Genomic DNA, 12,388 nt, shown 5'->3' with positions numbered 1-12,388 from the left:
TTACTAAAGTGGTGCACTTTTGGTCACTCTCTAAAATTGTGTTAAATTTAACAGAGACGATCACCTGAGCAGCAAACGGATGAAACCCATTCTTCTTGACAAAACTACAACTACATTACCTGTATATTCTTTACCTTGTTATATTAGCAATAACAAAACAATCTCTTCCTTAGATAATGCGATCCAGATTTTTTGTCAAGATTTTCAACTAACTGCACCATTCTCCACCTCAGATGAGGCGGACTCGTAATAATCATTCCCGAGACATTCATGTTGAGCTCTTGGGGAGCCATGAAAAGTAGGCTTCCCTAATTAATGGATTCTAAGCCAGTACTTACGTATGCGTGTTTTTACTGCCAAAGACTAACCACTCTAACTAAAGATCTGATAAGATTCTGATTTATGAAGTCTTTTCGTTAGTGTTGGACTCTCAATCAATTAAAACCTTTTTAGCCGTATTGCATAATCAACTTATAACAACAAAGGTTTATCTCTGCAACTCCTCTCAAGAACTCCTTTTTTTTTTCTCTCTCTCTTTTTCTTTGGTAAATTAGGACTGTTGATCAGTTTTTTGTGAAGATGGACGCTGGGCTTGGTTGGGAAAACATGTCACGTGATGAGCACGTGACTCCAGCTTCATCTTTGTTACTCTCTCCGTCCCAATTTATGTGGTACGTTTCGCTTTGACTAAACATTGAAGCTAAATTGAATTAGATTAACTCGATATTTTAACATTAAAATTTATATATTTGAAAATTAAATGAAAAGTACTGTAAATTGCAACTTTTCTCATATTAACTTGATGAAAAAATACATCTTAAAATGATGATCAAAGTTCATACCATTTGAATCTCGGAAAGCGAAAAGTGTCACATAAATTGGGACAGAGGGAGTAAAATTTAACGGAATTTTTGGAGAGTGACCAAAAATGCACCACTTTAGTAAACATTATGTACTATTCGTGCTCCAAGTAAAAGAACATGGATGATTTTGAGTCCAAATTCAAAGATAATGGACTATTTTAGGCATTTTCTCCTCATTTTATATTGTAATTGTCTTAATTTATCCAATATTATTTCGTTTTTTCTTCAAAAAGATCAATGCTTTCTAATACTCCCTTTATCCTAATTTATGTGACATTTTTCGTTTTTTCGAGAGTCGATTTGATTAAACTTTGAAGCTAAATTAAATTAGATTAATACTTTAAGATTAAAATTTATATATTTGAAAACTACATAATAACTATTATAAGTTGCAATTTTTCTCATATAAATTTGGTAAAAAAGTACATCTTAAAATATTGGTTAAAATTCATACAGTTTGAATCTCGGAAAGCAAAAACTGTTGTATAAATTGAGCCAGAAGGAATATATAAAAACTAGCCAATTGTTAATATTTTCACTGACAAGATTTGTGGTGATCTCTATTGGATAAAAAGAACACTTGGTTTATTAGAGTACTTCTGATATTCTATAACTACGAATCTAGATTCGAGCCAATTTTTATTCTTAACTCGTATTCAGGTAAATTTTGTTAAACAAATTGGCAAAGAAAACGTAATACATATAAACTACCTCCAGCGCCTATTTTAATACTACTTGAGCTAATTCCTAATTGTTTTGTCGCATTAAAATTACCAACACATTATATACATTTATGAATTTTCTTTTCATGCAAATAGTACGTGACTTTTAAAATTAGGGCCAAACCCATCACAAACACATGTGGTCGTCCACTTCTTTCACTTGAGCACCTAAAGTGATCCTTGTTCCATTTAAACACTTTAGGTGGGTCATTCCTATTTCACTTAGACACTTTTTGCACCGTTATCGGAGCAAAACCAACACCAAAGGGGCACCACCTAATTGCACATCCAATGTACCCAAAAGCCCCAATTTTTAATGGTCAAAACTCCACGAATTTACAAATTAGTGAATTTACAATTTAAATGAGTTGACACAATTTAATTGAGTTGGTACAATTTAAATGAACTGGCACAATTCGATTGACCACTTAATCCACGTGGGAGACGACTGGTGTTGGTTTTGCTCGATGCGGTGTAAAAAGTGTAATAAAGTGGAATAGGAATGGCGCTGAAGTGTGCAAATGGAGCGAAATTACTTTTAGTCTTCAAGTAAAAGAAGTGGACGACCAGAGGTGTTTGTCATGGGTTTGGCCCTTTAAATGTCAAGACATGGATCCAATTTTGCCTTTATTGATCATCAATGAATTATTACATTTCACTCTATGCTCGTTTATTCACCGCTTGTTTTTGTCTTAATATATAATCTAATCAATCGAAAGAAAATAGTATTTTGACTTTAAAACACAAGGACGAACAAGAAAATATAGAGAGTGATAAAAGGGGAAGAGGATCAATCTCCATTCATGGAAAAAAAAAAGTATTTAAAGTTGAAAAAATAAATCTTATGTAGAAAATAAAGTAAGGATCTTTAGGTATATTCTAGTTGACCCTTCACTTATTTGATTTTCCAACTTATGTAGAGGCGTGAACTAAGGCAGTCACATAAAATTTAAATTTCAAGAAAATAAATTTGCAAATAATCTATGGTTGTAAATTAAAGAAAGAAAAAGCTCTTTTTTTTTTTCCTTTGTCTATATATAGGTACCTAACTCAGTGTCTTTTAGATTACATAAACTCAAAGTCCTCCACTTATTATAAAAAGTCACTCTTTTTTTTTTGTTCTTCTCATTCATTTGTTTTCTGACACACCAAAATTCAGGTATGTACATTATTTAGTTCACTCTTTCTTGTTTTTTTCTATGTTTAATTGCTAATAAATCAATAAGAACTTAGTAGACATTTGGCAATAGAAATCAAATATTTTTCACTTTATTTAGAATTTTTGAAGATGAAGTTGTGTTTGATTATAATTTTCGGAAATAATATTTGGTTGATTAAACTATTGAAAGAGGAAAAAATGAAAAAAAAAAAAAGTGAAAGGTTTTAGGTGTTAACATTAATTTTCAAATAAAGTGAATAAAAAATCCAGGAAAAATGAATAATTCTGATGGCCAAACAGGTCCTTAAACTCATTAAAGTATGGTGATTTTTTTGTATGGCTAGAACAAAATATGGTGGTCCCTTGTTTTTGTACTTTTATGGGATTTTGATGATTTTTATGTTTATGTACATTGTTGCAGGGTCTGTTTGGATAGTGAGAAATGGGGACTCGTAATTTGGAAAAAATGGCATCAATTGATGCTCAGTTAAGGCAATTGGTTCCTGGTAAAGTATCTGAGGATGATAAACTTGTTGAATATGATGCTTTGCTTTTGGATAGGTTTCTTGATATTCTTCAAGATTTGCATGGGGAAGATCTCAAAGAAACTGTATGCATTTCCCAAATTTTTTTTTTCTATGAAAATTTATTTTACCTATGAATGATTAGCTGTGTATAGTGTTGATGAAGTTGTGTGATTTTGATCTTTGGATTGACTAAGGGGTGTTGGTTTTATTTCCCCTTTTAATCTAGTTTATTGCTTGAAGCTAAAGATTGAATTTTTATGTCACTTATCAAGAAAAGGGGAAAAAAAAAAAAATTGGAATTTTATGTATGTTCTGATTCAGTGTCACAAACACTTGAGTCTAAAGTGTGTTGTAACACTTATATATGGTATTTCCACTTTTAATCTGGTTTATGGTTTGAGCCTAAAGATTGAACTTTTATGTCAGTTATCAAAAAAAGTAATAAAAAGATTGGATTTTTATGTCTGTTTCTGACTGAGTTGACTACAAACACTTAAGTCTAATATATGTGTAATGCTTATAGATGGTATTTAGATAGTGTTATTTATACACTTCAGTAGTTTGACTTGTGTATCAGAACTGTATCCATTTGCCACTTCTTTTCTTGTTCTTTTTCTTTTTCTGTTTCTGGGAAAAATAATTTAACCTATGAATGATTAGCTGTGTAACCCTGTGAAGTTGTATGATTTTGGTCTTTGGATTGAGTAAGCGGTTGTTGTTTGATCTTCCACTTTTAATCTGGTTTATTGCTTGAAGCTAAAAATTGAATTTTTATCACTTATCATAAAAAGGATATAACGATTGAATTTTATGTCACTTATCATAAAAAGGATACAACGATTGAATTTTTATGTCACTTATCATAAAAGGATTGGACTCTTATGTCTGTTCTGACTGAGTTGACCAACATACACCTGAGTCTAAAGTGTGTGTAATACTTATAGATGGTATGTACACAGTGAACTTGATATGCTTCAGTATAGTGTGACTGTGTTGGGTGGACGGAAACGTCATGTGTATGGTGACCTGAGATCCTAAACTTGGTGTTGTTAGTTCTTTGAGACAATTAAATTAATTGAGATGTACTTTTTTTGAGTAGGAAATTAATTGAGATGTACTTTTTTTGAGAAGGAAATTAATTGAGATATACTTGCAAACTATGTTGTTCGACTCTCCAAAAATGCACTACTTTTAGAGGATCTGACACGCATTTTTAAGAGTACAAAAAACATAGCTTGCAAATGACTGGTGTGCATTAAAGTCTTTGATTTGTTCAATCTCATATTAGGTCCAAGAGTGTTATGAGCTTTCTGCCGAGTATGAAGGCAAGTATGATCCGAAAAAGCTGGAGGAACTTGGCAGTATGTTTACAAGTTTGGATCCAGGGGATTCAATTGTCATTGCTAAAGCTTTCTCTCACATGCTTAACTTGGCCAATTTGGCCGAGGAGGTTCAGATTGCCTACCGTAGGCGCCAAAAGTTGAAGAAAAAGGGAGATTTTGTCGATGAGAACAATGCAACAACTGAGTCAGATATTGAAGAGACCTTCAAGAAACTGGTGGGGGACTTGAAGAAATCTCCTCAAGAAGTTTTTGATGCTCTGAAGAATCAGACCGTGGATTTGGTCCTAACTGCTCATCCTACTCAATCTGTCCGAAGATCATTGCTCCAAAAGCATGGAAGGTTTGGTCTCTAATCACCATGTTTATTGTCTTCAGCAGTTAGTGTGGTCTTCTTGGCTCATCACATTTGTTCTTAAGTTAGTTTATGCTTCGTTTGTTCCATCCACAAAAGGAAAAGCACTTGCTCGTTGGTTATTAGCAGCATCCTGAAAACGTCGGGGTCGAAATATGGCTTTCAAATTAAGTGGTTAATGATACAATCGACCAATGAATTATGACTTAATTATTCCCTCGCTATGACTCATCCTGTTCAAGAAGCTAAGAACTTCGGATTGAAGTAATAAGATAAGTGAGAATTTAATTCTTCGTTTTTCAAAAACCTTATTTTTTTTGGAAAATAGGAATAAGCTGTGACACGTTCACTAGGAGACATTGCTTTTGCTATTTCGAATTGAAGGGTGATATAAAATTGGTCTATTTCCGGCATCATCGTTGATCAACACGAAGAATATACGGCCTTGCGAGAGTGTATTACTTTAGGAATTCCAACAATTTGTTTAACTGATACAAATTGTGACCCCGATCTCGCAGATATTTCAATTATAGCAAGATGCGAAAGAATCTACATTCCCTATTTCGTATTTTCTATCCCCTAAATTAGCCTATTTTAAATTGTTCAAGTGGGCTGGAGACGATCTGCGCTATCTGCCTCTTGGCTTATGTATAGATATTGATTCATTCACAGAACAATTTGCTTCTCGTATCGACGAATTAGAATGTGGAACCTAATAGAAATTACTAGTTTTAGAATCTAGTTGGACAAAAAAAGATTTATTCAAGTGAGTTCATGTTCTCATCATCTTTAGTAAAATCAAGTCCTCCACGACGACACCTATAGGATTTAATGATTCCTAACAACGGATTCATCTCTTTCTCTATCTGCATAATAAACACAAATGGAAATTCTCTTTTCTGCCAAAATTTCTTGCTTTCTTTGTTTGTTTAGTTTCTTTTAACTAACTTGTTCTAACTAAATTTTCAGGATCCGTGACTGCTTGGCTCAGTTGTATGCTAAAGACATTACACCTGATGATAAACAGGAGCTTGATGAGGCTTTACAGAGGGAGGTAATTATCGATGTTTAGTTCATGCATGTGATTTTCCTTGAATGGAATTCTGTGATTTGTACATTCAATTTCTGGTGCTTTTCTGAAGACTTTCTGACCCTACTAATGAATATTTTGGTGCTTCAATATCTTGTAGATATGTCTTCATCTTTCTGTCTGTCCTTATTTATCTATGGCCAGCCTGTACTCCGTCCCATTTTAACTGTCGCTTTAGCTCAAAAAAAAATTATCCCAAATAATTGTCGCTTTAGGAATTCAAGACTTGAGTTGGCAATTAACAACAACAAATACCCAGTGTAATCCCACATCTAATAGATAGGGGTAACTGAGTAAACTATACCTTGTATTCGTTGTTTTTCTTAATGGGCATGAAAAGAGCTAAAACGACAATTAAAATGGGAAGGAGGTAGTATTAGTGTAGTTCTATTTCTAAACTGCATGGATAGGACACATTAATGGATCTGCTGTTTTATCCCTCTCATGGTGAATGGAGAAGCAAAACTATCTCATAAATTAATATAGTTTCTGTTTGGTTATTCAGCTAACACTCCAAAACTTTATTATGCATATTATTGGATGGAGCTTTCCACAGAAAATAGCTATTATTCTATCTATCCAGAGTCTAACTGTGTTTCAACTTCCATATAGATTGATAAATTCTGAAGTGTTTAATTTCTTACTGCGGCAACACTACCATTTTATCTTTGCCCCTTCATTCATCTGAATTGTATTTTCTGAAGCCAGAAGATGAAGCAATACTGAACTTGTTTTGTTTCTCGACTCAGATTTATAATGTAGCTATCTTCAAACTCATATGTTTCACATTTTGTGGATCATGATTTATTGGTAAGATGCACCCATTATTTTTATCTTTTTTGACAAATATCTGGTCCTTACTTCTTGTGTAGATTCAAGCTGCTTTCCGCACTGATGAGATCCGTAGAACTCCTCCAACTCCACAAGATGAAATGAGAGCTGGAATGAGCTATTTCCATGAAACAATTTGGAAGGGTGTACCAAAGTTCTTACGCCGTGTTGATACAGCTCTTAAAAACATTGGGATTAATGAACGAGTTCCTTATAACGCTCCTCTTATTCAATTTTCCTCTTGGATGGGCGGTGATCGTGATGGTATGATTCCTCTCCTTTAGATAACGTTTGCAGTTACTTTAGCTATAAGTTGAGAAAACAAAACAAGACTTAGGATTACATTATTTTGGAGGGTGGAGGGAAGCAACATATTCCTTCTACTCCTCTCTGGATATATATTTTAGAGATAATTACAATCCGATGCCTTTTGGTGATCTAATTTACAAAGTAGCCATCAAATGTATAGGCTCAAGTATAAATATACATGTAACATACATATTGTGTACATAAATATACATTATCAGTTTATGTTTTGTATATTTTGGCTAGCCCGTTATAAATTTCGGCTGACGGGAAAAAATTGAAAAAATTCCTATGTTTCTTTAATATATGTCAGACTTCTTATTTACTACATGCAGTAGATAATCTTTCTTTATCTGTCAACTGTTTGCTACCAAATGCAGGTAATCCAAGAGTGACTCCTGAGGTCACAAGAGATGTTTGCTTATTGGCCAGAATGATGGCAGCTAACTTGTACTATTCACAAATAGAGGACCTCATGTTTGAGGTATCCAACAACTAAATTGTTTTAGTGACTTTTGTCTTGATCCATTTTTGAGACATCGCACCATCCATTTGCACTGTTATATTTTTCTAACTTGTACATGCTTTCAGTTATCTATGTGGCGCTGCAATGAAGAGCTCCGCGTGCAATCAGATGAAGTACTCCACAGGTCTTCAAGGAGAGATGCAAAACACTACATAGGTAAACTAATGTGATTGCTGTTGAGGTTGATCCATGAAATTGAATTAAAGCAAAGTTTGCTAGTTGCATATAAACTTGATAGGACGGTCAAAATGCTTGTTTGTGGTATGATTCAAATTTTCTCCTTTCAAGTGAGCCAAGGATGTTATTTTCATCATTGCCTATCAAAAAAGTAAGAGAGGGTGAGCAACGGGTGTTAGTTTTTATGATTTTAAAGAGAGAAAAAAGAGGTCATTCTAGCATCTGGTACTCTGGTCAGTGTTTATTTTAAAGAAATTGCGTTAAAGGCTCTCTCTATTTCTCTTGGACAGATATTCCTTTCTTCCCAAAAAAAAAAAAAAAAAAAATTCTTTGGACAGAGAACTTGCATAATCTCTGATCTTTCTGAGATTTTCTTCTGATGCAGAATTTTGGAAGCAAGTTCCTCCAAATGAACCGTATCGTGTAATTCTTGGTGATGTGAGAGATAAGCTGTATCAGACACGCGAGCGTGCTCGCCAACTGTTAGCTCATGGACACTCTGATATTCCAGAGGAAGCAACTTATACTAATATTGAGCAGGTGCATACTATTTCACAACTTGACATGTTATTCAGGGAAAAAGGGAACTAGAAAAACATGAATATGTGTATCTCTTTCTGTTGAATAACAACATAATTATTTGCATGGTTGTTCACTTGTTCTATATAACCAAAATTTATAAATATCTGTGTTGCCTGTCACATAACACTAATATGGTGATACATTTTATGTAGTTCTTGGAACCTCTTGAGCTCTGCTACAGATCTCTTTGTGCTTGTGGTGATCGCCCCATCGCTGATGGTAGCCTTCTGGATTTCCTTAGACAAGTTTCTACGTTTGGACTTTCACTTGTGAGACTTGACTTAAGACAAGAGTCAGACCGCCATACTGATGTGCTTGATGCTATTACCCAGCATTTAGGAATTGGTTCATATCGAGAATGGTCTGAAGAACGTAGACAAGAGTGGCTCCTGTCTGAACTCAGCGGCAAGAGACCTTTATTTGGACCTGATCTTCCAAAAACTGAAGAAATTGCTGATGTTTTGGATACGTTCCATGTCATATCCGAACTCCCAGCAGACTGCTTCGGGGCATATATCATCTCAATGGCTACCTCACCATCTGATGTGCTTGCAGTTGAGCTTCTACAGCGTGAATGCCGAGTGAAGCAACCTTTACGAGTTGTTCCACTTTTTGAGAAGTTGGCTGATCTGGATGCTGCTCCTGCTGCCGTTGCACGTCTTTTCTCAATCGAGTGGTACAGAAACCGGATTAATGGCAAGCAAGAGGTCATGATTGGATACTCTGACTCTGGCAAGGATGCAGGTCGGCTATCAGCAGCCTGGCAGTTATATAAGGCTCAAGAGGAGCTTATACAAGTCGCCAAGGAGTTCGGTGTGAAGCTAACTATGTTTCATGGTAGAGGTGGTACAGTGGGAAGAGGAGGTGGCCCCACTCATCTTGCTATATTGTCTCAACCACCCGACACAATTCACGGTCATCTCCGCGTTACAGTTCAGGGTGAGGTTATTGAGCAATCTTTTGGGGAAGAACACTTGTGTTTTAGGACACTCCAGCGCTTTACTGCTGCTACTCTTGAACACGGGATGCATCCTCCAGTCTCTCCCAAACCAGAATGGCGTGCTCTTATGGACGAAATTGCAGTTGTTGCTACAGAAAAATATCGATCAATAGTTTTTAAGGAACCCCGATTTGTCGAGTATTTCCGCCTGGTAAGTGTGCTAGGAATGAACTTCGTTATTTGTCTTCTGTTTACAAATATTGCCTTGAGTTGTAATAAGTTACTTTTCATTGATCATGTTTCCAGGCCACGCCTGAGTTAGAGTATGGTCGAATGAACATTGGAAGCCGTCCATCAAAGCGTAAACCCAGCGGAGGCATAGAATCACTTAGAGCTATTCCATGGATCTTTGCCTGGACTCAGACTAGATTTCATCTTCCAGTCTGGCTCGGCTTTGGAGCAGCATTTAAGTATGCCATTGAAAAGGATATCAAAAACCTCCGCATGCTGCAGGAAATGTACAATGCATGGCCATTCTTTAGGGTAACTATCGATTTGGTTGAGATGGTGTTCGCCAAAGGAGATCCAGGCATTGCTGCATTGTACGACAAGCTACTGGTGTCCGAAGATTTGTGGTCCTTCGGTGAACTTCTTAGGTCAAACTACGAGGAGACAAAGAGCCTCCTGCTGCAGGTAATTTTCCTACCAACAACAAACAAACAACAACATACCCAGTGTAATCCAACAAGTGTGGTAGGATGTACGCAAACGTTACCCCTACCTTTGTGGGGCAGAGAGGCTGTTTCCTACCGAGGTGGTTAATTTGACATATACAACAACAACATATAATTTGACATATACCAAGTGGTTAATTTCATAGTTCCGGTCAAATCTAACAAACAGAGTTTAATAAATATTTGACAGAGACTAAAAGTGTTAATTTTTGGCAAATTTGAAGGACCAAACTGTTAAGTGCATACTTAAGGGACTATTTTGAACCTACCATCAAACCATAAGGAACCATTTTTGTCATCTTCTCCTTATCGTGCTTGAGTGCTTCAAAAACTGGTGCCAAGTTATCACATATAAAACTTACTTTTCCTTTTTTTAATAGATTGCTGGACACAAGGATCTTCTGGAGGGTGACCCATACTTGAGACAACGACTGAGGTTGCGCGACTCGTACATCACAACATTGAACGTGTGCCAAGCGTACACCCTAAAGCGTATTCGTGACCCGGACTATAGTGTCACACCAAGGCCTCACATTTCAAAGGAATACATGGAATCAAAGCCAGCTGCTGAACTTGTGAACCTGAACCCGACTAGCGAATATGCACCTGGCTTGGAGGACACACTCATCTTGACCATGAAGGGTATTGCTGCTGGAATGCAGAATACTGGTTAAGTTAAATCCTATTTCATGTCCTTCGTATTTATACTCGGAAAAGAAGAAGCGTCACCTGGAATATGGAAGATGTTAATCGTCGTGTTGTTGACGACTAACATCAAGATGATGTATCATAATGTTCTTGGGACCATCATTGAGCAAACTTGCACGAAGAGTGAACTAGAATCGTATGCTGGTCATGGTTCACTGGAATCCCTACTGCAATTTTAGTAACTTTGAACACTAAGGACCCGTTTGGTTTGATGTGTTAGGTCGAAACAATCATGGTATAAAATATGGTATTTGCTTTATACAGCGTGTTAGTTATATTTTGAATCTTGCATAACTAATCGGGGTATAATTTAGAGAAAATACATCATTTCCCCCCTAAACTTGGCCGTACAACTCACTTTAGCAACTAAATTTAACTTGTAATTATATACCCCCTATCTAGTATGAAGTGAAATTAATATCACCTTCCATGCTAATGTGGCAAAAAAAAAAAATATCAAAGCGCGTAAATATTTAAAAAAAGTGACACGTCAGAATTTATTTAATTTCTTTTTACCACATTTTCCTTTCATTTTTTTCCACTTCCATCGTCTCTTTCCAATCTTCCTTCTTTTCTATTCCCTTTGCTTCAAGCCTTCAACTGATACTCCACCACTTTGTCTGGTTCCATCTTCTCTCTCTCTTTTCTTTACAAAATGTTCAAGCACCATTAGCCGAAGCCTTCATCATCATTATACATCTAAATTCGTCACCATCACCACACTCAAGAATGACAATATATTATTTCAGTAAAATATTTCTTGCAAACTATCAATAACATTCTTAATCACAGAAGAAAAAAGAGGAAAAAGTGATAAAACTAATCCACGCACCCTTAGATCGTTGAGATAAAAAGAAATAAATAAATCACCTCGTCATCGGAAAAAATGGTAGCGGCGAACACTAATTTTCCCAGCCAATTGAAAATTCCCCTCGATTTCTAATCTATTTAATTCCCCTTTTTTCTCCTTCATTCTGTTGAATACCAAATTCACCAACAAATTTTTCTACAAAAACGCAGTGTAAGAAGGAGGACAATACTCTTCTCTCCATAACTTCTTAAATCATGATTTTTTTTCATTCTTTTTGCACTGCTCAGTAGAAGGGAAAATATACATACACCCCCACCCCCCACCCCCACCCCCACCCCCCAAAAAAAAACTTGGAAGATCAAAGAAGAATCATTTTGTTGGGTCATGTTTGTCGATAGAGAGAGAGAGTGTGTGTGTGTGTGTTCGACTGAAGCAAAGGAGAGGGAACAAATTTGGGGAATACTAAGTTCATTTTTTGGAGCAAATTCCTTAAACCCAGTTTCATTTTTTGTCTTTGGAGCAAAATCTCCTTCCATCTGGAGTTGATTATGGCGAAAATTTTCATAATTGTTGAGTGATTTAATTTGATTTTTCCGAATTTTTGGAGTTTCATGGTTGTTGATGGAAGAAGAAAGGTAGCCATTATTGTTGATGGAAGGAAAAAGGTGGAGAAAGAAAAAGAAAAGAAAAGAGAGAAAGAGAGAGAGAAAGTAGGGT

The 12,388-nt window shown here is 35.8% G+C and overlaps 1 protein-coding gene across 2 annotated transcripts; it reads left to right on the top strand.

Annotated features, from left to right (window-relative positions):
* The first annotated feature begins 2,585 nt into the window (after positions 1–2,585).
* LOC132031299 (phosphoenolpyruvate carboxylase) lies at positions 2,586–11,119 on the top strand. 2 transcript variants are annotated; one of them, XM_059421207.1, is made up of 11 exons: positions 2,586–2,744; positions 3,166–3,354; positions 4,560–4,954; positions 5,936–6,020; positions 6,929–7,151; positions 7,574–7,677; positions 7,785–7,875; positions 8,282–8,436; positions 8,631–9,629; positions 9,725–10,111; positions 10,533–11,119. In XM_059421207.1, the coding sequence occupies exons 2-11, from the start codon at positions 3,187–3,189 to the stop codon at positions 10,824–10,826; spliced, it is 2,901 nt and encodes a 966-aa protein (XP_059277190.1). In that variant the 5' UTR covers positions 2,586–2,744; positions 3,166–3,186; the 3' UTR covers positions 10,827–11,119. The 2 variants fall into 2 exon arrangements, with proteins under 2 accessions (XP_059277190.1, XP_059277191.1); XM_059421208.1 differs by having other exon boundaries at positions 2,593–2,747; positions 3,155–3,354.
* The last annotated feature ends 1,269 nt before the right edge of the window (positions 11,120–12,388 follow it).

This window comes from Lycium ferocissimum, chromosome 9, assembly GCF_029784015.1.
Source record: "Lycium ferocissimum isolate CSIRO_LF1 chromosome 9, AGI_CSIRO_Lferr_CH_V1, whole genome shotgun sequence".
NCBI classification, from domain to species: domain Eukaryota; kingdom Viridiplantae; phylum Streptophyta; class Magnoliopsida; order Solanales; family Solanaceae; genus Lycium; species Lycium ferocissimum.
This window is presented reverse-complemented; position numbering and strand designations above follow the sequence as displayed.